This window comes from Pan paniscus, chromosome 18 (assembly GCF_029289425.2).
Source record: "Pan paniscus chromosome 18, NHGRI_mPanPan1-v2.0_pri, whole genome shotgun sequence".
Classification (NCBI taxonomy): Eukaryota; Metazoa; Chordata; class Mammalia; order Primates; family Hominidae; genus Pan; species Pan paniscus.
Genome location: NC_073267.2, coordinates 16,294,551 through 16,319,795, shown reverse-complemented (window position 1 = coordinate 16,319,795; position 25,245 = coordinate 16,294,551). Strand labels below are relative to the sequence as shown.

The 25,245-nt window shown below is 48.0% G+C and overlaps 1 protein-coding gene across 7 annotated transcripts in view; it reads right to left on the bottom strand.

Annotated features, from left to right (window-relative positions):
• The window catches only part of ABCC1 (ATP binding cassette subfamily C member 1 (ABCC1 blood group)), a 186,958-nt gene extending 162,766 nt beyond the window's left edge, over window positions 1–24,192 (bottom strand). For 4 of the 7 annotated variants that reach the window (XM_055099364.2, XM_055099366.2, XM_055099365.2 and 1 more), the window contains exon 1: window positions 23,957–24,147. In XM_055099364.2, the coding sequence (XP_054955339.2) occupies window positions 23,957–24,004 (48 nt within the window). In that variant the 5' untranslated portion in view covers window positions 24,005–24,147. Of the gene's footprint in view, window positions 1–20,025; window positions 23,769–23,956 lie in introns of those variants that run through there. The other 3 variants (XM_034950822.3, XM_034950824.4, XM_055099368.2) reach the window with 2 other exon arrangements.
• Window positions 24,193–25,245: the final 1,053 nt, after the last annotated feature.

Sequence of the window (25,245 nt, the reverse complement as noted above, 5' to 3'; positions counted from 1 at the left end):
GCTGCAGTTACTTCTACCATAGTATTATCACTACTATGACTATTGTCATCATCACTGTTGGAGTAAACAGCTCATAAAGCCACGTGCCAAAATGCTGAAGCCCCCTTAGTAGACTGACTAATCATCCAGCCTCCAAGATTAGCCAAAGTCATCTGGCACAGCCTGTTGGAAAAGACTCCTCTCTGGCCCACCCCAGGGTGTTTATGGGGCAAGATGGAGCATGAGGTACCGGCCAGGCCCTGGAGACAGACCGCCTGGGTTTCAGTCTAGTCCTGTCATTTACTAGCTGGGTGACTTCACCTCTCTCTGCCTCCTTTCCCCACCCATAAGGTAGAAACAATCACAGTCCCTGCTTCACAGGGAACATGTCACCATTAAGTCATTATTAGCACTTCAAAGGCATTAACAACAGTCCCTGGCACTTAGGAAGTGCCAAAGAAGCCTTAATGATTCGCCTTTTCTCTGTTGAGTTTTTTCTTTTTTTTTTTTTTGAGACAGAGTTTTGCTCTTGCTGCCCAGGCTGGAGTGCAGTAGTGCAATCTCGGCTCACTGCAATGTCTGCCTCCCGGGTTCAAGCAATTCTCCTGCCTCAGCCTCCCGAGTAGCTGGGATCACAGGCATGTGCCATCACCACGCCTGATTGATTTTATATTTTAGTAGAGATGGGATTTCACCATTTTGGCCAGGCTGGTCTCGAACTCCTGATCTCAGGTGATCCGCCCACCTCAGCCTCCCAAAGTGCTGGGATAACAGGCGTAAGCCACCGCGCCTGGCCTCTGTTGAGTTCTAAGTGTCTCTTTCTCTCCTACCTGTCATTTCCCCCAAAGCAAGACCATGTCCATTTAATTCTCCTGATGCATATAGGACACGCTTATTAAATACTCATTCAACAAATAAAAGGTGGCCAGGTGTGGTGGCTCACGCCTGTAATCCCAGCACCTTGGGAGGCTGAGGCGGGCAGATCACCTGAGGTTGGGAGTTCCAGACCAGCTTGACCAACATGGAGAAACCCCGTCTGTAATAAAAATTCAAAATTAGCCGGAGATGGTGGCGCATGCCTGTATTCCCAGCTACTAAGGAAGCTGAGGAAGGAGAATCGTTTGAACCCAGGAGGCAGAGGTTGCTGTGAGCCGAGATCCCACCATTGCACTCCAGCCTGCGCAACAAGACCAAAACTCAGTCTCAAAACAAAAACAAAAAAAAAACAAAAAAAAAACCACCACAAAACACAAATAAAAGGTGATTAAATCTATCTGAAGAGCAACCCAGAAAGCAGGCAGAGAAAAGCCTAACCACGCATACCCCACTTTCACCTAACAATCCTACTTTATGGACAGGAGTCTAAAGGAAATAACTCCAGCAAGAAAAGGAACAATGTGTACAAGCTGGGCCATTTCACAACAGCAAAAAACCAGGAGAACTCCCAAGCACCTAACAGCCAAGCAAACTGGGGCAGATGATCCGATTAAAAAATGACCCTGCTGTCACAAAACGAACTGTGCAACCTCCTGCACCCCAGGAGAGGCCACCCCTAAAGGTGGCAGGTAGCACTGGCCATGGGGCTTACATTCTTGGGCGAGGATTTTTAAACCATGTGTAAAAGCAGAACAAGAAATACAGCAGGCAACATCTCTGACTGCCGAAGAGCTGTGCTTAAGAGTGAGGGGGAGGCTGGGCATGGTGGCTCACACCTGTCATCCCAGTACATTGGGAAGCCAAGGCGGGGGGGGATCACTTGAGGTCAGGCATTCGAGACCAACCTGGCCAACATGGTGAAACCCTGTCTCTATTAAAAATACAAAAATTAGCTGGGCATGGTGGCAAACAACTTGTAATCCCAGTGACTTGGAGGCTGAGATGGGAGGATCACTTGAACCCAGGAGACGGAGGCTACAGTGAGCTGAGATCATGCCACCGCAGTCCAACCTGGGCGACAGAGTGAGACTCTGTATCAAAAAAAAGAAAAACAGAAAGAAACTAGAAGCTATTATTATACTGCATTGATTCTAAGACTCTTTCTTCCTATTTTGCTATCTTTGATATTTGTCTGTGTCTCTCGATTAGCCCATCCTATAAACACTGCTGGCTATGTTTTTATATCTAACATCTCTGAAACTGGGATGTATGTCACAAATGCTGGCCTCTAAAGATTCCATGAAACGCAGCATGTCCATATCAACAGCCTGGTCTCTCTAACTGAATGATTAAGGGATGGTGAGAGGCTTTTTTCTAAGTTTCCAGAATTAAGAAGGAAAAGTTAAAAAATTCCCTTACTTCTTAGCCACGCCAACTCAAGGAGACAGGCAGTCATCACACCCCCCACTCCCCACTCCCACTCTGTAACAGCTCAATTAACTTTAATGGGGGGTGAGCATCATTGTCAAGCTACCTGACCAGGCCAGCTCAGGCAAACCCACCAGCAGCCTGATCTCTGATAATCTCAAGCTGCCTTCTTGTCTCCACAAGGCCCATGCCCAGGCCAGGTTTGTTTTTGCCAAACCGAGGCAGACAGGAGAAAATAAATAATAAAATCTCCCACTTGCCAAAGCACAGCCCTTTCCAAAGCATGTGGTCACCAAGAGGCCCTGATTCCTGCCAGGTCCCAGGAATACTCTCTGCAAGGCACAGTGTTCTTTTAGAAGCACTCACATAGGATTTGCCCGGCAAGAGGGCTATCATTTCAACCACTTCAGCTTCAGGGTCAATAAGCTGTGTCCTCACCAGTATCCATAAGGGACATATCTTGAATTCATATGCACATTCTTTTTTTTGAGACAGGGTCTCGCTCTGTCGCCCAAGCTGGAATACGGTGGTGCAATCGTGGCTCACCACAGCCTCAACCTCCCAGGCCCAGGTGATCATCCCACCTCTGCCTCCTGAGTAGCTGTGACCATGGCCATGCACCATCATACCTGGCTAATTTTTTTTTTTTTAATTTTGTGTAGAGACTGGGTCTCGCTATGTTGCCCAGGCTGGTTTCAAACTCCTGGGCTCAAGCCATTCTCCAGCCTTGGCCTCCCAAAGTGCTGGGATTACAGGCATGAGTCACCACGTCCAGCTCACATGAACATTTTAAACTGTATCACACAATTGCTGGAGATCTGATAGTATCCTGAGAATGGACCTTGAAAACCAACAAGCAGGCTACGGTGTTGCTGACAAGTCGCCTAGGAGAAAACACAATCACGATGGACATATTGCAGCATTACCCTAACATGGCTTGTATATAACTCCTGGCAGCAGGTGGATTGCGTCCATGCCAGGGTTTCTCAACTGCAGTACTATTGACATTTGGGACCAGAGGATTTTTCATTATGGAGCCCATCCTGTATTGCAGGATATTTAGCACACCCCCTGGCCTCTACCCACTAGACTCTAGGCGTGCACTCCCTGCCCCATCGCGACAGCCAAAAATGTTTCCAGACATTGCCAAATGTCCCCTGGAGACAAAATCATCCAGAGTTAAGAACCACTGATAATAGGCGATTTAAAGAATATCTTTTTTTCTTAGTAGTGCTATATTTACTTTAATAGCTATTAAAGTAAGCACATAAATATAACCAACCTGTGACTTCAAAGACATTCTAAAGTGATAAGAAACTTCCTTTTGCGATAACTTTGTTAAGGATTAAAAAGTGAATTGATTGAAAGAAAAACATTAGCTGAGTACGATGGCTCATGCCTGTCATCCCAGCACTTTGGGAGGCTGAGGTGGGCAGATGGCTTGAACTCACAAGTTCAAGAGCAGCCTGGACAACATGGTGAGACCCCATCTCTACAGATATAAAAATTAGCCAGGTATGGTGGTGCATGTGGTAGTCCCAGCTACTCTGGAGGCTAAGGTGGGAGGATAGCTTCAGCCTAGGAGGTAGAGGTTGCAGCGAGCTGAGATTGTGCCACCACACTCTAGCCTGGGCAACAGAGCCAGCCAGACCTTGTCTCAAAAAAAAAAAAAAGTTAAAAAATAAGTACATGTTGGACAATATTGGCTGGCTTACTCAAAAGTTTCTCCCTTGCTGTTTCCTCCTAGAGAAGCATAAAACCAAATGCTCATTTTTCCTGCCTCCCTTGCAGCTAGAGGTGGTCATGTAATCCAGTTTCAGCCAAGGAGACATGACCAGAAGTCTGCAATGTGGACAGAAGAGCCTTTGAAGAAGGCTTGGACTTTCCTGAATAGAAAGGAACCCATGAGGCTGGTGCAATCCTTCCCTCTTCCTACCTTGAACTCAGATACATTGGCTAGGGCTGTAGCAGCCATTTAGGGGCCTTGAGGAAAAGACAATGAAAACAGCAGAGATGTCAGTCCTAACAACCCTGCATCACTAATCCAATGCCAGCAACCCCAAGAGGTACTAGAATTCCTGACATGTAAAAAATAAACAAATAAATACCTTTCTGCTTAGGCTGCTGAAGTAGGGCTGTTTCTTGAAGCCAGATGCAATCCTAACAGATACAAGGTAAGAGATAGATGTCAAAATCCTGAAGACTAGACTCAAATGACTGAGGGGCAAAACAGCTGGGGAAAGGGCAGGCTTTGAGTCAACCTGCTGGGTTTGAATACTGTGTCCACTCCTTGCTAGTGACATGATCCTGGGCATGTTTAACTGTGTCACAGATTCCTCATTTAAAATAAAAAGTCATTACAGCAACCACCCAGCATGACTGTGGGCCTGAAACAAGTTATGTGCAGAGAGGGCTGGGCATACCACACAACACAGAGTGACCTCAACGCATGTTATTTTATTTATAAAATCAACTCTTGGAGGTTCCGTCTCTCAGCTTTGGAGCCCCCCACCCTCTGTCTCTGTACAGGGGACCTTCTTCCTTCTCCCTTCCTTCTTGCCTATTAAACTCTCCACTCCTTAAAACCACTCCACGTGTGTCTGTGTCATTTTATCTAAACCGGCATGAGGACCAAGAACCCTGGTGTTCCTCCACTCATCGGAGCCGTATCATTTTGGTGTGTTGGCCAGGAAAGGAAACTATTTCATCAGACTGAAGCAATCAAACTCAAAATGGTGCTGTAACCTGAAGCACACATGGACATGCCATTCTTCCGAGGACCCTTAGATCCACCCCAGGAGGAGCCCTAGCTGCTGTTCCCCATTCGACGCCCCTTTTCACCAGGAAGTAGCCAGAAGTCGTCGCCCAAAACCCCCTAACAGCAGTTAATGTGGCATCTCCACAGGGGGTAATGTAGGAGTTAAGCAATTATTTTAGGCAAATAGAGAGGAAAAGGGGTCCTTGGGAAATGTTTGGTTTTTAAAGCAACTCCGGAAAAGTTTCTTGTAAAGCCCCGGTCTCAGAGCCAGGCCAGCAACCTTTGATATGCAAATACAAGCCATTAGAAACTGGGTCCACCCAAACATGGCGATTCCCACAGCCTTCTTGCCCCCTCCCCACATGTTCCTAGCAACATGGCCACCACCACGCATCCCCAAGTGTGCAGAACATCATGGTACCCTGCATTTGCATATTAAAAGGCTAGGTGGGAGGGCCAGCTTTTTCATGCGCTACGTGAAAGACATGCCTAGTCAAACCAATCCCCTGAGGCCTATGCAAATCAGACACTGCCTCTTCCAGCCTCTGTACATATACCTAGCTGCTATCTGTGGCAGCTGGGGTTCCCTCTCTCAGCTTTGGAGCCCTCCTCCCTCTGTCTCTATACAGGGGATCTTCTTCTCCCTTCTTTCTTGCCCCTTCTTGCCTATTAAACTCTCTGCTCCTTTAAATAAACAAACAAACTCTTACCAAAGTCACACAAGCAAGATGGGGATAAGGCAGACTAGAAGTGATTAGTCATTGGTTCTTTCCAACACTTGAGAAGGAGTTGTCTTTAGGGACTGAGTTGAAGGCCAGGTATAATGGCTCACACCTGTAATCCCAACACTTTGGGAGGTGGAGGCAAGAAGATGGCTTGAGCCCAGGGGTGTGAAACCAACCTGGACAACACAGGGAAACCTCATCTGTACAAATTAAAATATATATATAATTTTAAAGAAATATTTGTGTTGTAAATATCCCTGTCTTAGAGCTAATGCCTAAGCAAGGAGGGGGGAAAGAAAGCCGCCAAGGCTTCCCACAGGATCCAAGTCCTACAGGCCCAATTCTCAGCCTCCTTCTGGTTCTTTTTCTCTTCCCTACTCTTTGAGCTCCAGCCACAGTGGCCTTCCTCATTAAGCCAGTGCTTCTGCACATGCATTTCCCACTGCCCAGAACATTCTTACCTTCTGCTTTTGCCTATACAGCAGAAACTGCTAGCTGTGCTCCAGTATCAACTCTCCCTCATCCCTGAGTAACATCTTCAGCTGGGTACATCCTGCTTAGAAAGGAAACTACATTTCCCAGCCTCCTTTGCAGCTAGAGGCACCACATGACTAGGTACAAGCCAATGGGATGTGACGAGAAGAGACGTGGGCAACCTCCAGGTTGTGCCCTTACTATGCTTTCCTACTGGCTGCCATGTGGACATGGAGATGCATCATCTTGATCCATGCAGATGAGGACAGCAGAGCAACAAGATGGGAGGGGCCTGGGACCCTGATTATTTTGGGGACAGAGCTGCCACACCAGCTGGGATTTTTACATGAGAGAGAAATGAGCTTGTATCTTAACCCACTATATTTGGAGTCTTCGACACACATAGCCAAACCTGTATCATCAAACGGGTTCCCCACTTAAGGAGTCTCCTTTTTTCTCTCCAACCAGATGAAACCCCGCTATTGCACTCACCGGGCACCACGCAGCTCCCCTTCATAGCACTTCCTGATGATTATTCATTTATTTGGCCATTTCCCCAACAAGACTGGGGCTCAAGGAAGGCAGGGAACCATGCTCTGTACACCGCTCGATTCCCAGCATGGAGCCCAGGCAAGGGCTATGCAGGACCCTCAGAGACTGTCACCTGAATGGGACCAGTCAGGCCATGGGACCCATTCATGGGCACTGACCCTCGGAGATTCTACCTCCTGCAAAGAGCTCCTAAGAGGGTCTAAGATACCCACTCACCCAAGTCTTGCCTCGAATTTCCCCAGGACCCACCTGTACACAGAGGTTTTAAAAAAAAAAAAAAAAAGACTATGGGCTGGGAGCAGTGGCTCAAGCCTGTAATCTCAGCACTTTGGGAGGCAGAGGCAGGGGGATCACCTGAGGTCAGGAGTTTGAGACCAGCCTGGCCAACATGGCAAAACCCGTCTCTACTAAAAATACAAAAAGTAGCCAGGCATGGTGGCACATGCCTGTAATCCCAGCTACTCGGGGGGCTGAGGCAGGAGAATCACTCGAACCCTGGCGAAGGAGGTTGCAGTGAGCCGAGATCACGCTACTGCGCTCCAGTCTGGGCAACAAGACAGAAACTCTCTTAAAAAGAAAAAAAAAGAAAAAAAAAAAAAAAGACTATGACCAGCTGCCTAAAGAGGAAACAATTATCAGCAATTACTCAGATCCATGTTACATTTCATCTGCAATTAAATATCAATTAACAAAAATGCATCATAATCAAGATGCACCAGCCCACGCAAACAAAAAAATAAAGACTATATGTTTTGTTTTGTTTTTCTGAGACAGAGTCTTGCTCTGTTGCCCAGGCTGGAGTGCAGTGCCATCATCTTGGCTCTCTACAACCTCCTCCTCCCAGGTTCAAGTGATCCTTATGCCTCCCCCTTCCCAGTAGCTGGGATTATAGGCAAGCGCCACCACAGTTAATTTTTGTATTTTTAGTAGAGATGGAGTTTCACCATGTTGGACAGCCTGGCCTTGAACTACTGACCTCAAGTGATCTGCCCACCTCAGCCTCTCAACGTACTGAGATTACAGGTGTGAGCCACCACACCTGGCTGACTGTTTTCAATACAAAACAAAAAGAAAAAATATTAGCTGGGCATGGTGGTGGGCACCTGTGGTCCCAGCTACTCCAGAGGCTAAGGTGGGAGGATTGCTTGAGCTTGAGAGGTCATGGCTGCAGTGGGCCATGATCCTGCCCCTGCACTCCACCCTGAGCAACAGAGGAGATCCTGTCTCAAAATACACATATATATGTTTTTGTAGAATCCCGTTTTTGTTCTTAAAAAATACCATGTATTTATGGCTGGGCACGGTGGCTTAGACCTGTAATCCCAGCACTTTTGGAGGCTGCGGCAGGTGGATCACTTGAGGTCATGAGTTTGAGACCAGCCTGGCCAAAATGGTAAAACCCCATCCCTACTAAAAATACAAAAATTAGCTAGATAGTGGTGCATGCCTGCAGTCCTAGCTACTCGGCAGGTGGAGGCTGCAGTGAGCAGAGATCACGCCACCTGCACTCCAGCCTCGGTAATACAGCAAGAATGTGTCTCAAAAAAAAAATTACTGTATCTTTAGGATCTGTGGAGAAGAGAGGTTGAAAATTAAAAACATCAACCTGCCAATAAGATTGTCTCTAGAAGAGGCCGGCCATGGTGGCTCACCCCGGTAATCCCAGGACTTTGGGAGGCCGAGGTGGGCGGATCACCTGAGGTCAGGAATTCGAGACCAGCCAGGCTAACACAGCAAACCCTGTCTCTACTAAAAATACAAAAATTAGCCGGGCATGGTGGTGCATGGTACACACCTATAACCCCAGCTACTCGGGAGGCTGAGACAGGAGAATCACTTGAACTTGGGAGGTGGAGGTTGCCGTGAGCCGAGATCACTGTACTCCAGACTGGGCGACGGAGCAAGACTCTGCCTCAAAAAAATAATAAAAAAAAATTATCTCTAGAAGGGATTTTCATGTTTCACTCATTTCTGCACTGTTTTCATTCTGTACTGTACCCCTTATAACATCAGACAAGAGAAAGAGTAGGAGAAAAGAAGTCCCTTTAAGAAATTCAATCTCTACCATGTTTATCGTAACAGAAAACCTGGAACTTCCAAAATATGTATATGTCAGCAGTTCTCAGAGTTGTGATCGTCTGGCTTCACACAAATGCTATGATTTAGGTAGTTAAACAAGTTTTCTTTTTTTTTATTTTTTTGGAGACAGTGTCATGCTGTTGTCCAGGCTGGAGTTCAGTGGTGCAATCATAGCTCACTGCAGCTCAACCTCCCAGGATCAAGCAATCCTCCCGCCTCAGCCTCCTGAGTAGCTGGGACTACAGGCATGTGCCATCATGCCCAGCTAATAATAATAATTATTATTATTATTATTATTATTTTGTAGAGATGGGGTCTTTCTGTTGCCCAGGCTGGTCTCAAACTCCTGGGCTCAAGTGATCCTCCCACTTCAGCATCACAAAGTGCTGGGATCAGACGACAGCAACAGTGCCCAGTCCAAGTTTTCTTAAACCTAAACTACAAATACAACTGCAGAATGAATCTCCCCACATATCAGTCCAATTTCAGAGCTGAAACCTGATACCCATCGTGTCCAAGAGACTCACCCAGACCTGGCCACCCTACAGACAGATGCTCTATAACAACAGGGTGAATTAACCTGAATCGTCTATACTGATTTTCAAACCTAGGCTCCTGAACTTGGCCTTTTCACCCAGCATACACCTCCCTGGCTTTCTCTGGAGCTACAACATCTCTTCACCCCAGCCTCCTCCACCCCATCCCCATGGCCCTTTGGAGAATATAGAGGGTGTGACTCAGAGGTGAGCCTCTTCTCCAAACACTCCCCTACCAAGTATGCAGAGAACTGGACATAGGCCAGCTTTGTCCCAAGTACCAAGCGTCAAACGGCTCACTCCACGGATCTCAGGGGGCAGGGGACCAAAGTTAAAGATGAAAGAGCCCTATTAAACCACTGCAGGCCAGGCACAGTGGTGCCCACCTGTAATCCCAGCACTTTGGAAGGCTGAGGCAGGAGAACTGCTTGAGGCCAGAAGTTTAAGGCTGCAGTGGGCTATGTTCATGCCACTGCACTCCAGCCTGGGTGACAGGGCAAGACCTCATCTCTAAAAAAATTAAAAATTAGCTGGGCATGTTGACAAGCATCTATAATCCAAGACACTCAGGAGGCTAAGGCAGGAAGATCGCTTGAGGCCAGGAGTTCAAGGCTGCAGTGAGCCATGATCATACCACTGCACTCCAGCCTGGGCAACAGAGTGAGTCTCCGTCTCTTAAAAAAAAAAAAAAAGAGAGAGAGAGAAAAGCAAACTACAATTGCAGCACTCAGAGAGATCCTGATCTAACATGCGATCCTGGGTTAGTAAATTAGTGAAGCCTTATCAAAGGGCTCGCAGATAAGCCAACTTAATCATAACTACTGGGTTACCCTTCCCAGTGCCAGACAGCTCCAATTTTCTTCCTGGCCACGGGTCTCCAGCCTTACAAGGCTGATGGAGGAACCCTAGAAAAGCCTGACTTTTTTTTTTTTTTTTTTTAAAGATAAAGTCTCTCTCTGTCACCCAGGCTGGAGTGCAGTGGCACAATCTCAGTTCACTGCCACCTCCACCTCCTGGGTTCAAGCAATTCTCCCGCCTCAGCCTCCCGAGTAGCTGAGATTACAGGTGCCTGCCACCACACCCAGCTAATTTTTGTATTTTTAGTAGAGACGGGGTTTCACCATGTTGGTCATGCTGGTCTCCAACTCCTGACCTTGTGATCCGCCCACCTCGGCCTCCCAAAGTGCTAGGATTACAGTCGTGAGCCACCGTGCCCTGCTGTGCCTGACATTAATATGCACCATTGTCCACTCTGAATAATAACCACAGCAGTAAGTAATCTTAGACCCTGCTAGAATGGTGAGCTGGGCCAGCCCACTTTTAGAAAATAAGACAATGGCTAGAGTGAAGCCTTTTCACATGTTATTCATTCCACTCCTGAGAACATCATCTAAGGAAATAAGCCAATACGCACTCTACCCATGTGGTATTCAGGACAGTGTTTTCTTTAAAAGAAAAATAAAAATGACCGGGTATGGTGGCTCTCGCCTGTAATCCCAGCACGTTGGGAGGCAGATCACCTGAGGTCAGGAGTTCGAGACCAGCCTGGCCAACATGGTGAAACCCCATCTCTACCGAAAATACAAAAATTAATCAGGCATCATGGTACACGTGTATAATCCCAGCTACTCCAGCGGCTGAGGCAGGAGAATCACCTGAACCCAGGAGGCAGAGGTCACAGGGAGCCAAGATTGCGCAATGCACTCCAGCCTGGGTGATGGTATAAGATGCTGTCTCAAAAAAATTAAAAAGGGAGAAAGAGGCTGGGCGCAGTGGGTCATGCCTGTAATCCCAGCACTTTGGGAGGCCGAAGTGGGCAGATCACAAGGTCAGGAGATCAAGACCATCCTGGCTAACATGGTGAAACTCTGTCTCTACTAAAAACACAGAAAAATTAGCCAGGCGTGGTGGCAGGCGCCTGTAGTCCCAGCTACTCGGGAGGCTGAGGCAGGAGAATGGCGTGAACCTGGGAGGCGGAGCTTGCAGTGAGCCAAGGTCGCACCACTGCACTTCAGCCTGGGCGACAGAACAAGACTCCGTCTCAAAAATAATAATAAAAAAAAAAGGAGAAAGAAAACACAGCAACCCAAATGTCAAACCACAGATAATAATTATGTGATTATAGCCCACCAACACAGGGAACTATCGATTGGACATTTATAGGTTTAATTAAAAAGGTTAGGTGGGTACATGGGAAAATACTTATTACAGTAAATAAAAACATAGGGGACAAAATAGTATGCAAGCTACAAATGCAACCTTGCAAAACTACATACTAGTAAGAACAAGACTCAAATGTTAATATGCCAATAGGAAAACAATAGCCTGTAACAAACTATTTATACAATACACGTGATGGACAAAGAGGAAAGGTCCCATGATAACAAGAGCCCTTACAAACTAACAGGAAAAAGACAAACTAGTCCAGGCATACCCAAAAAGGACTCAGAAAGACACACTGAAAATACACAAATTGCTGGAAAATATGTTGCAGGATGCATAGCTTCTAATTGTAATTGAAATGCAGATGAAAATATATTTTAGCTATCAAATTAACAAACTTTGATCCCAGCACTTTGGGAGGCCAAAGCCAGAGGATCGATTCAGTCCAGGGGTTCAAAACCAGCCTGGGTAACATAGGGAGATCCTGTCTCTACAAAAAATAAATTTAAAAATTAAAAAAAAGAAAAAAAACCTGGCAGAGTAATGATTACAACATAATCCATTTTGATTTAAATGTTATTTAAATTTATAAATATTTATAAAATTTCAAAGAAAAAAATACAAGAATACATTGGTTATTGGTTAGCCCAAAAGATTACTGATATGGTCTGGCTCTGTGTCCCCACCTAAATCCCATCTTGAATTGTAATCTGAATTGGAATCCCCACATATTAGGGAAGGAACATCATGGGAAGTGATTAGATCATGGGGACGGTTCCCCCATGCTGTTCTCCTGATCCTTGCTATGCTTTAGCAAAGAGACTGGCAGCATTTTGACCCTGCCCTAGAGATCTGTGAACTTTGAACTTGAGAGAGAAGATTTTGGGCATCTAGGGGAAGAAATTACTAAGCAGCAAAGCATTCAAGAGGAAGCAGAGCATAAAAGTGTGGAAATTGGCCAGGCGCAGTGGCTCACGTCTGTAATCCCAGCACTTTGGGAGGCCAAGGTGGGCAGATCACTTGAGGTCAGGAATTCGAGACCAGTCTAGCCAACATGGTGAAATCCTGTCTCTACAAAAATACAAACATTAGCCAGGCATGATGGTGGGTGCCTATAATCCCAGCTACTCGGGAGGCTGAGGCAGGAGAATTGCTTGAACCCAGGAGGCAGAGGTTGCAATGAGCCGAGATCATGCCATTGCACTCTAGCCTGGGCAACAGAGCGAGACTCCATCTCAAAAAAAAAAAAAGTGTGGAAATTTGCAGTCTGACAATGTGAAAAGAAAAACCCATTTTCTGAAGAGAAATTCAAGCCGGCTGCAGAAACTTGCAAAAGTAACAAGGAGCCCAATTCCAAGACAATGGGGAAAATGTCTCCAGGGCATATCACAAACCTTCACAGCAGCCCCTCCCATCACAGGCCTAGGAGGGAAAAACGGTTTCCTGGGCTGGGTCCAGGGCACCCCTGATGTGTGCAGCCTTAGGACTTGGTGCCCAGCCACTCCAGCCATGGCTAAGAGGGGCCAAGGTACACAGCTTAGGCTGTGCCTTCAGAGGGTGCAAGCCCCAAGCCTCGGCAGCTTCCATGTGGTATTGAGCCTGTGGGTACATAGAACTAAAGTATTGAGGTTTGGAAACCTCCACCTAGATTTCAGAGGATGTATGCAAATGCCTGGATGTCCAGCCAGAAGTTTGCTGCAGGGGTGGAGCCTTTATGGAGAACCTCTACTAATGCAGTAAAGAAGGGAAATATGGGGTCAGAGCCCCCACACAGAGTCCCCACTGGGGTACTGCCTAATGGAGCTGTGAGAAAAGGGCCACCATCCAGAACCCAGAATGGTAGATCCACCTGCAGCTACATCGTGTGCCTGGAAAAGACGGAGACACTCAACGCCAACCTGTGAAAGCAGCCAGGAGCGGGACTATACCCTGCAAAGCCACAGGGGCAGAGCTGCCCAAGGCCGTGGAAGCCCACCTCTTGCAACAGTGTGACCTGGATGTGAGACATGGAGTCAAAGGAGATAATTAAGGAACTTGAAAGTTTTATGACTGGCCTATTGGATTTCAGACTTGCATGGGGCCTGCAGCCCCTTTGTTTTGGCCAATTTCTCCCATTTCAAACGGGTGTATTTACCCAATGCCTGTACCCCCATTGTATCTAGGAAGTAACTAACTTCTTTTGATTTTACAGGCTCATAGGTGGAAGAGACTAGATTTTGTCTCAGATGAGATTTTGGACATAGACTTTCGAGTTAATGCTGAAATGAGTTAAGACTTTGGGGAACTGTTGGGAAGGCATAATTGTGTTTTGAAATATGAGAAAGATGAGATTTGGGAGGGGCCAGGGGCAGAATGATATGGCACGGCTCTGTGTCCCCGCACAAATCTCATCTTGAATTGTCATCTTAATTGTAATCCCCACGTGTTGGTGGAGGGACCTCACCGGAGGTGATTAGATCATGGGAGCGGTTCCCCCATGCTGTTCTCCTGATAGTGAGTCCTCAGAAGATCTGATGGTTTTATACGGGCTTTTCTCCTCTTTACTCTGCACTTCTGTCTCCTGCCACCATGTGAAGAAGGACATGTTTGCTTTCCTTTCCACCATCATTTTAAGTTTCCTGAGGCCTCCCCAGCCATGCAGAACTGTGAGTCAATTAAACCTCTTTCCTTTATAAACTACCCAGTCTCAGGTATTTTTTCATAGCAGCATGAACAAACTAATATCAGTACCATGTTCAGGCTTTACTTAAATATCTTTGTATTGTTTGTTCTGTCATATGGAACACATGTCACTTGTGATCAGAAAACTCTGCAATTAAATTAGTTTAGGTGTAAAAATCAGAGTGACATTAGCATGGTGAGATTATCAGTAATGTTTTCACACATTGTTAAATTATTGATTTAAAAGCAATTTTTAAAATAAGTCCAAAAATGTTTAAAATTTAAACACATCTTTTAAAAAACTGAACAAAACCAAAGCACACTTCTGCTTTGATCTTCTGACCTCTGGAATGTAAGGTTTAACTTAACTGGGCAAAGCCCTCTCATACACAGCCAAGCAACATGGGCCTGATCACTTCCCAGCTTGCTCAATTTTTCTGATATGGCAGGAAAACAACAGGTGCTTAATAAGTGCTGGTGGGCCCATTAGTGGGAGTATAAACTGCTGCAGTAACCTGACAATTAACTATCAAATTTCAAAATGCACGTACTGTCAACCTAGCAATTTCCTGTGGGAAAATTTATTCTGCTGAATCATTTACATATATTTGCATACATGTGCCTTCAATGCAGCACTGCTTATCACAGCAAGAAACCAGGAACTGGGAATGACCTTGATAGACACCAAGAGGGGACTGGGTGAATACATGGCTCAGCCATTTAACAGGCAAATGCGTGGCTTGTTAAAAAACAAAAAAAAGTGGATTTGATTGGCTTTTACTTTCAATTTGCATGGGCTTAAAATGGCAAGAAAATCAACACTGGTTAAGTGAAGAGAACAAGAGACAAAACAATATTTAAAATACCCAACTAGGGAGGGAAAAAATGAATATGTAAACATATACACACAAACGAACACGTTCTTGCATATACATTTGCATATACTTGAAACTTTTCTCGAAAAACACCCAAGAAACTATCATCAACAACCATCATCAATAACGGCTACTTCTGGGAACAAAGGGCAGGGTGGGAACATACTAAAACTTTTACTTTTCCCTTTATATTCTTCTAGAATATTCACCTTAAAGTATTAGCATCATCAACAAAGTTGCAGTACAAGATCTTCCTCCTGCAATCAGCCAGATCAATTCAACAACATCTTGTTTTAAAAGAAGAGTTTTCTAGCAACCTATAGAAAGTCCTCTTAACCACAGGAAAAAAGTACCTCATCATCTTACGAACAAGCCTTTGGCGGAGAATCAAAGGCAAGTGGGGAGTGGGGAAACCCAAGTTGGTCTTGATCGCAAACGTTTCAGTGAAGGTTCTGAGAAAGAGAAGAGACTCATAAAACAATAGAAACTGAATTTTTAAGACCTGAGATTCAGCAGGGCGTAGTGCCTCATGCCTGTAATCCCAGCACATGGAAGGGCCAAGGTGGGTGGATTGCTTGAGCCCAGGAGTTCGAGACCAGCCTAAGCAGCATGGCAAGACCCCCATCTATTTAAAAAAACAAACAAACAAAAAAAAAAACCTGAGATTCATTCAAACATAAACAGATCAGAAGGTTCTTGCTTCTGCCAGGGACCATGCATTGCTCTACTTCCTTGCTGAGCTGGTAAGTGCCTTCTCAAGCTTGTAAGTGCCTTCCCTGGAAATTCCAGGACCACAAGCCATTGTGTTAGTGCTTTATGCATTTTGCTGAATGCTCCAGGCGAGATTTTTATTAGATGGGCTCTGCAGTTCCTTTGAGTTAAACTCCTCAATACTTTAACCACACCATGATCTTCCTCAAGGCCTATGCACATTCTCTTCCCACTCTGGGACTCCCTTCCCCCACACATCCTTGCATGGCCAGCTTTGCCACTGAGCTCTGGGGTCAAACCTCACCGCCTCCGAAAGGCCTTCTGTGGACATCCCTCCGTAGTAGTTTGCACCTCACCCAGTTTTTCCCGGTTCAAGTCTTTGCAGCATTTGCCAGCATCTGAAATCATTTCCGTCACCCTCAGTGTAAACCCCATGAGAACATGGGCCTGGTCTGTCCTGTTCACTGTTGTATCCTCAGTGCCTAGAGCAGCAGCAGCACATAGTAGCTGCTCAATTAATAATGACTGAATAAATGAATGAATGAAAACCAGTGTGGGAAGAACAATACAATGAACCCAGGGGTATCAAAGACCACACAAGGCTGGGTGTGGTGGCTCACACCTGTAATCCCAGCACTCTGGGAGACTGCTTGAGCTCAGGAGTTCAAGACCAAACTGGGCAACATAGTGAAACCCCATCTCTACAAAAAAAAAAATACAAAAATTAGCCGGGTGTGCTGGTGCATGCCTGTAGTCCCAGCTACTTGGGAGGGTGAGTTGGGAGGGTCACTTGGCCTGGGAGGTCGAGACTGCAGTGCAGTGGTACAATCAGCTAGGGCGACAGAACAAGACTCCATCCATCAATCAATCAAACACCACACAAATTTCTTGTACTGGGAAGACTTAGACATCACACATATTCTCCAAACAAGTATTACCTAGGAGGCCAGTAAAAGGTAGACTGAGGTTCCTCAGAGAGAAAACTCACAGAGAGGAAGATAAAAGCTCCATAAAAATCTCAATTACTACTTGAGGGTTACAGGATGCTAGCCTAGAGCCTCCCTCCCTAGACAGGTTTCTCAGAGAGAAAACTCACAGAGAGGAAGAGAAAACCTCCATAAAAATCTCAATTCCTGAGGGTTACAGGATGCTAGCCTAGGGGCACCCTTCCTGGTCATTAACACCCACTTTCCAGAACCTGGCAACCTCCCCAGGAGATGAATCCCACAGTTAAACTAAGGGGACACTTAAGTGGAATCTCAACTTTGTAATCGTCCACTTCTCCTGGGGCACTTTAAAATGAAGGAGTAGCGCTTCAAAGCTGATCTCTCAAGAAAGCCATTTTCGGCTGGGCATGGTGGCTCACGCCTGTAATCCCAGCACTTTGGGAGGCCGAGGCAGGAGGATCGCTTGAGCCCAGGAGTTTGAGACAAGCCTGGGCAACATGGTGAGACCCTGACTCTACAAAAAATACAAAAATTAGCCGGGTATGGTGGTGTGCACCTCTGGTCCCAGCTACCTGGGAGGCTAAGGTGGGAAGATAGCTTCAGCCCAGGAGGTCGAGGCTGCAGTGAGCTATGATTGTGCCACTGCACTCCAGCCTGGGTGACAGAGGGAGACCCTGTCTCAAAAGAAAGAAAAAGAAAAAGAAAGCCATTTTTGTTTTCCCAGGGGAGAATGAACTATCACAACTCCAACTGGGAAAATGGAAAAAGGTAAAAAGACACAGCCCTCAGTAAAAAAGAAACTACGGCAAGTTTCTTCTCTAGCTAATTGGAGTTTAACCTCCTTAACGTCTCATTAAGCTTCTCCAAGGCAACCCCAGTAAGCCAATTACACTAGAATTTCAACAGCCCACAACCTCCTAGGGAAACGCAGGATGAGGAGGAAGGTCTTGCTCCATGTTTCTCCCCCATATTCCTCCACACCAGTGGCTGTGTGATTTCACACCCCAGGGAACATATGGAAACATCTAGAGGCATTTTCGGTTGTCACAACAAGAGGAGGTGCTACCAGCATCTACTAGGGGGTAGAGGCCAGGTTTGGGGCTAAGACTACGCTGCACAGAACAGCAACCAGGCCACAAAGAATGATGTGGCCTACATGTCAACAGGGCCTACACTGAGCAACTGTGCTCCATGTCCCCACCCGCAAAATACAGCTTCCTCAAAGGGCCCCGTTCAACCATTCAGCCTCTAAGAGGTAAGTGCAGGTCCGCAGCACCACTCCACCCACAGGGATGCTGCCCTATCCCAGTTTTCTTGCTAAGCTGGGGGAAGCTTGCCTCAGGATGTCTGGCCATTAATTAATTTTGGCAAAATGTTTGGGCGAGTTTTCACGAGCTGGAGTTGTACTGACCACACTAAGAGCTGATCATCAAAGCTAGGCCTTACTTCACCATGAAAATCTGAAGCCAACATACCAATCAGATGCTAACTTCAAGGTTGGCCTGCAAAGCAGGAGATGCCAACTCAGATACCAACAGATGCCAAAGTGGGTTCCATCCATGCGAGAAGCAGACCAGGTGTGAGGAAGCACAATTTTAAAAAGGCAACAGGCCAGGCATGGTGGCTCATGCCTATAATCCCAGTACTTTGGGAGGCTGAGGAACTCAAGTGATCCACTTGAGTTCAGGAATTCAAGACCAGCCTGGCCAATATGGAGAAACCCCATCTCTACTAAAAATACAAAAATAAGCCGAGTGTGGCGGTGCGGGCCTGCAATCCCAGCTACTCGGGAAGCTGAGGCAGCAGAATCACTGGAACCCGGGAGGCAGAGGTTGCAGTGAGCCGAGATTCCACTACTGCACTCCAGCCTGGGTGACAGGATTACAGGCATGAGCCACGGCGCCTGGACTGAGGTGACTGTTCACATCCAGAAATTGGCCAACGATGACTCGAGCCAGAGTGGAAGTCGGGGAAGCCATGAAAAGCAGCCCGTTTGAGGCAACGGGCAACACGATTTGCTGACAGATGTGATAGGAATGGGAGGAGAAAAAGAGAAGTCAAAGCTGGAGACTGACATGGGAAGAGGAAGCTCACGTTCTTTAGGAACATGGTCAGTGGGAGACACCCACATAGAGACATCAGTTCCTAAAAGTTGTGTCCACAAACAGAAAAGGTTTTTTTCCCCCTCATCTACCACCAGGTCCCAAAGGCGAGGCACCCCCTCCAGGCTATCACAAACGGAGCTTGTCCTCAGAGAAAGAGAACACGACCCTTCAGGAGAGTCTTGGCCAAAGGGACCGGCTGCAGCTGCCTTCTGCAAGGCCCCTGGTGGCTGCAGTGGCTCCATTTGGCCAAGGAACCCTGAATCCGCTCCTGATTGGCCTGAATCACGAACCCATTTGGACCAGGAACCCTGAGTCCACTCCTGCCCAGGCCTCTCCCGGGTCACCCTCATCTCCTCCCAAAGCCATTCACCTTGCCACCTTGCGCCCTGTCATGTCACCATCCTGGACCTCAGTGTCCACATCCACAAAATGGGGTGGGTGGAGAGGATGGCCCCCCAAGATCTGACATCCCTTTCCACTCTAACACTCCGTAAGGAAGGGAGAGAGGAAGGGTCTGGAAGGAGGGACAGCCAAAAAGGGGGAAAACAGGCTGAGCGCGGTGGCTCACGCTTGTAATCCCCAACACTTTGGGAGGCTGAGGCAGGTTGACCACTTGAGGTCAGGAGTTCAAGACCAGCCTGGCCAACATGATGAAACCCCGTCTCTACGGGGGTTTTGTAAAGTTTTGTAAAAATACAAAACTTAGCCAGGCATGGTGGCTGTGCGCCTGTAATCCCAGCTACTCGGGAGGGGAATCATGTGAACGCAGCAGGCAGAGGTTGTAGTGAACCGAGATCACACCACTGCACCCTAGCCTGGGCGACACAGCAAGACACCATCTCAAAAAAAAAAAAAAAAAGGGTGGGGAGGGGAAAACAGAGGAAGTAGGAGAAGGCTAAGGGATGGATTTGAAAACCAAAGCCACACTTGGAGGAGGGGAAAAAATTGGCTCGTCGTAGACTGCTGTTGAGCCAAGGGGAAGAATTAAACCAGGGATCAGACTGACTCCAAGGCCCAGACCTAGCCCCAAGAGGAATTCCTAATAGCTTCTAAGATATTCTTCCTTGGCGGCTAAGTCAGATATTCAGGGGGTTACTGAGTTGGTGGATGCCACAGAGCATCTCAGAGGTGCACATCAACCCTGGGACCAGCTCACTCCATCGACGGTGACACACAGCTGCAGCTTCCTTCTGGTCTTCTCCAGTGGCAGTTGGTGCAACAGCAAAAATTAACTGGAGAATTCCAGGTGGCAACGACCACTCATCTTTACGGAGCGCTGTGTGCCAAGCAGCAACATTTTAAGTCCTTGCTAAGGATTAACTCACTTATTCCTCAAGTCACCACTATTCACTAGGTACTACGTTATCCCACATAGGGAAACTGAGGCACGGAGAGATGAAGTAACCTGCCTCAGCAGCAGAGGCGAATTTGCTCTGAGCCACCACACTATACTGCTTAATACCAAGTTTTCTCTGCTTTTCCATAATTTCCAATTTTTCCACACAGGGCCTGAAACACAATTTTTTTTTTTTTCTTTTGAGATAGTCTCTCTGTCACCCAGGTTGGAGTGCAGTGATGTGATCTCAGCTCACTGCAACCTCTTCCCAGGTTCAAGCAATTCTCCTGCCTCAGCCTCCCAAGTAGCTGGAATTACAGGCGTGAATCACCAGGCCCAGCTAATTTTTGTATTTTTAGTAGAGATGGGGTTTTGCCATGTTTGTCAGGCTGGTCTTGAACCCCTGACCTCAGGTGATCCGCCTGCCTTGGCCTCCCAAAGTGCTGGGATTACAGGCATGAGCTACTACACCTGGCCCTCTTTTTTTTGAGACAGGGTCTCAGTCTGTGGCCCAGACTGGAGTGCAGTGACCATGATCTCAGCTCATTGCAACCTCCACCCCCACAGCCTTCAAGTGATTCTAGTGCCTCAGCCTCCCTAGTAGCTGGGACCACAGGTGCCACACCACCATGCCCGGCTGTTTTTTTTTTTTTTTTTTTTTTTTTGGTATTATTAGTAGAGACGGGGTCAATCCATGTTGCCTAGGCTGGTCTCGAACTCCTGACCTCAAGCAATCCGCCTGCCTCAGCCTCCCAAAGTGCTGCAATTACAGGCGTGAGCCACTGCACCAGGCCTGCTTCTTTTTTTTTTTTTTTTTTTTTTTTTTTTTGATGAACTCACAAAAAGTCCCAGGCCCATTTTTCCAACCATCATTCCAATATCAACCACAAAGCAGCGCCTCCTACCAGTCCCACCCCCATGAGAAAAGAAAGCCAAGGGCTGCTGTGACCTGTCCTCAGGCCCTATTTTCCGTTTTGATAGCAAAGTTCTCCTTTTCTCTTCCCAGAGCATCTGTCTGAGTAAAGGTCAACAGAACACTTATCATGGGCCATTTCCATCTTCTGGGTTTTCTGGACATTTCCTGCGGCTCAGAGGCAGACAGTAGCCCAGAAACAAAGCTCTGACAGAGTCACGCGAGGCCCACTAACCTTGACTTCTAAGCACATGACCTTGGTCACAACAGGAGCCAGGCACGAGTGCCTCACTGCGTTTTCACAGCCCAATCCCATCTCCACCAGCTGAAGAAAAGGGGAATCCAAAGGAAGAACAAGGAGCTTAAAACACACAACTTCATCTTTGGAAAAAATAATATTTAATACTAACCACTGTTTATCTCCGTGCAGGGCACAAGCTGAGCCACTTACAAGATTAACTCACTGACCCTTCGCAACAACCCAAGAAGGCTGCCACATTTTTGGCTCCTGTCCAATTTTAGAGACGAGGAAAGTGAGGCACACAGAGGGAAAGTGGCTTGCTCAAGGTCACACAGTTATCTGACTGCCTGGGAGGCCAGTCGCTCCTGGCCTCGGACACACTACCTTGAAAAACACAAAAACAGCTGGGCACAGAGGCCCATGCCTGTAATCTCAACACTTTTGGAGGCCAAGGCAGGAGGATCGCTTGAGCCTAGGAGTATGAGACCAGCCTGGGCAATATAGTGCGAATCTGTCTCTATAAAAAATACAAAAATTAGCTGGGCGTGGTGGCACACGCCTATAGTCCCAGGTACTTGGGAGGCTGAGTTAGGAGGACCACTTGAGCCGGGGAGGCAGAGATTGCGGTAAGCTGAGATCGTGCCACTGCACTCCAGCCTGGGTGACAGAGCAAGACTCTGTCTCAAAAAAGAAAAAGAAAAAAAAAAAAAGAAAAGAAAAAAGCAACAACTACCTACTTTCTAGCTTTCAGTTAATTATATTTCAATTTTCCCTCTCAGGCCCCAGTTGCCTCCTCTCAAATTCTGGTTCCAGGGCACCTCCCACAAGTCTTGGAATCCAGACAGCAGAAATACGCAAGGTCAAACACGGGGATGGGGTACCTACCAGAGGCAGAGATCAGCTACAATTACCCCCAAGCAAAACCCAACCACCTGGCAATTTCTGTGGCAGAAAGTCCTTAACGAAAGAAAAAATAAAAATAAAAGAGAAAATAAAAATTTAAAAAAATATTACAGCTGGACTTCGTGAATGAGTTTCTTAAGATAAACAAAGCGCACCCCAAACATACTCATTAGCCATCAACTACCAATTGCCATCAATAAAATACGTCCTGATACAAAACCTCATGGATGTTCACCCTGTTTTGCCCCCTCCTCAATTCAGGAGAAGAAAATAAACAAGAGAATATTCTGGAATTCACAGCAACACGAACCCAGATCACCATGTGAATCTTTGCAAAAAATAATCTTGCTGTTACTACACCTGGCAACAAGGAAGCCACAGGTTTTCCCCTGCTAAAGAAAGTCCATCTGCAAAGAGGCTCCAATCACCCCCAGACCCTCAAGGCAAAGTCTGTGTTCTATTTCCACCCCTGGGGTCACTCTCCAACCCCACTGGCTTAAAATGGGAGACATATCAAAGTGTGGTAGGTTATTAAACACAATGATACCCTACTAAAAAAACAAACAAACAAAACCAAACCCTCCAATGGGGCCCTGGAGGATGACTTTTCAACACTCCAAATGCAACCCTCGAGGAAAGGCCGGCAAAACAGGACAAGAAAGTATTTTTGGAAGCTGATCACCAGCTCCTAAGAACCAAGGCTGTTTCTCCTGATTCCTAAACAAAAGAGGAGAGAGAAACAGTCGTGTCCAGATTTGCCTACTGCGTTCACCAACAATCAAGACAGCACGAGACAGAAGTGCCTTCCTTCCTGGAACAAAGAGGCAAATCGCATTACGGAGAAGCTGAAGCCCAAAAGACTGGGGCTTAAACCACAGCAAGTGGACTCCAGACACCCAGTCAGGCTCCGCAGGCCACGTTACAGAAGAAAACTTGCCGGGGTTAAATCTAAGGGGCATCCCCAGAGAGGAGCTCCACGTGTTGCAGGGAAGGGAGGGCAGGACCACAGCTACCAGGGTCCTGGGCGTCCTCAGCTGCACCCCAAGTCTGCCCCGAGCCGAGGGTCAGGTAGGGCACATCAAGGGTGAACATCCCCCTTCTTCCCTGGTTCCCCCAAACTTCCCCCGCAGTATTTAAGTAGAAAGAACAAAAAAAACAAAGCTAGGTAACCACCGAAGAGTAATGTGGCTTGTACGACAACTTTGGGGAGACAATGAAAGTCCCTTTCTACAATCTAAGCCCCTCCCCAGCTCACCCCGTTGGTCACGGAGTATTTTTCGTGAAAAGGGGGGACCCTAACCACAAAAAAGATGGGAAAACAGAAGCAGGGAGACACCCCTCTTCCCGCCCCCCATCTCTAGCGTCCCCTTCCCTGGAAGGTTGTTTTTACAGACGGGAACCCCAAAAGAGGAACGCCTCCTCACGGCGGCTCTGACCCGACCCGACCCTCCAAAACCCCAGGGCTGGGCACGCGGCCCCCCACGCTCTGCTCCGCAGACACTGAGTCACCCAAGTTTCCCCCATGCCTTGCACCCCCGAAAGGGGCTGGGCCGCGGGCGACGTGAGGGTCCCGGGCCCCCCAGGCCGGCAGCAGAGCGGGGAGCGGGGTGCCCCGGGCGGCTGCGGGCCCGGTGCTTTCCCTCCCCGCCGGCCTCCCTCCGTCCCGCCGGCCTCACGCGGCCCCCGGCACGTACCCAGAGCGGGTCGGAGCCATCGGCGCTGCAGAAGCCCCGGAGCGCCATGCCGGTGGCGCGGGCGGCGGCGGGCACCGGGCGGCGGGTGATCGGGCCCGGTTGCTGGCGCGGGCGGCGGCGGGCACCGGGCGGCGGGTGATCGGGCCCGGCTGCTGGCGCTAGCTCTGGCGGCGGCGGCGGCGGCGCAGGGAGCCGGGGCCGGGGCCGCAACGCCGCCTGGTTGGCCCGCGCGTCACGGGGATGCGGCGGCCCCGCCCCACCCCGCCCCGCCCCGGCGCCCGCTCACCTCGCGCGTCTCGGCGTGGGCAGCCGGACCAGCCACCTCTCGGCGCCCCGGGCCTGGACCCCGCGCCACCCCCACCCCAGATCCTCCAAGGCCTAGGCCCACCCGCTCGCGGACGGGCCTGGGGAGCGTTGGCTCGCCTTCCGGAAGCGCCTGGGATCTTTGGGGCCACACACCCTGCGACCACTTTTCAAATCCTGTTTAAGGACAGTATCCGTCACCAGGGGAAAATAACGTGAACGGAGCCCCCTACCTGCCTGGAGTGTACCGGGCGCCTTAACTGTGCCCTCATTTCATCCTGTAAAGTCTCCACTTTCATGAAGGAAGAAACCCAGGTGCAGAGAGGTTGAGTGATTCCCTCTGCCCAGCGTCACCTGGCTAATCACTTGCAGGGCTGGGATTTGAACCCGGTCCGCTGACTCCAAAGCTGAGTCACACAGAAGGAGGTGAATACTGTTATTCACCTACCTTTACAGATGGGGAAACTGAGGTTCAGAGAGGCGAAGTGACTTGCCCGAGGTCACACAGTTAATAAGGAGTGAAAGTGGAAGTGAGATTCAAACCCGTGAGCAGCCTGATTCCAGAGCACTGATGACCCAGACGGCGCCAGTCTCCATCACTAACAGCTGTTGACCTCACCTGTGTGCAGAGCGCCTTTGCTTCTTCCCAACCTCTTTAAGCATCCCTTAGAAATAACCAGGTTATTGATCCTCACCTCAGAGGTAAGGAAACTGAAGCCTGGAGACATGATAATCATAGGCCAGGCATGGTGGCTCATGCTTGTTATCAAGCACTTTGGGAAGCCCAGGCGGGCCGATCACATAAGGTCAGGAGTTCAAGACCAGCCTAGCCAACATAGCAAAACCCTGTCTCTACTAAAAACACAAAAATTAGCCGGGCATGGTGGCGGGCACCTGTAGTCCCAGCTACTTGAGAAGCTGAAACAGGAGAATCACTTGAACCTGGGAGGCGGAGGTTGAAATGAGCTTAGATCACACCACTGCAC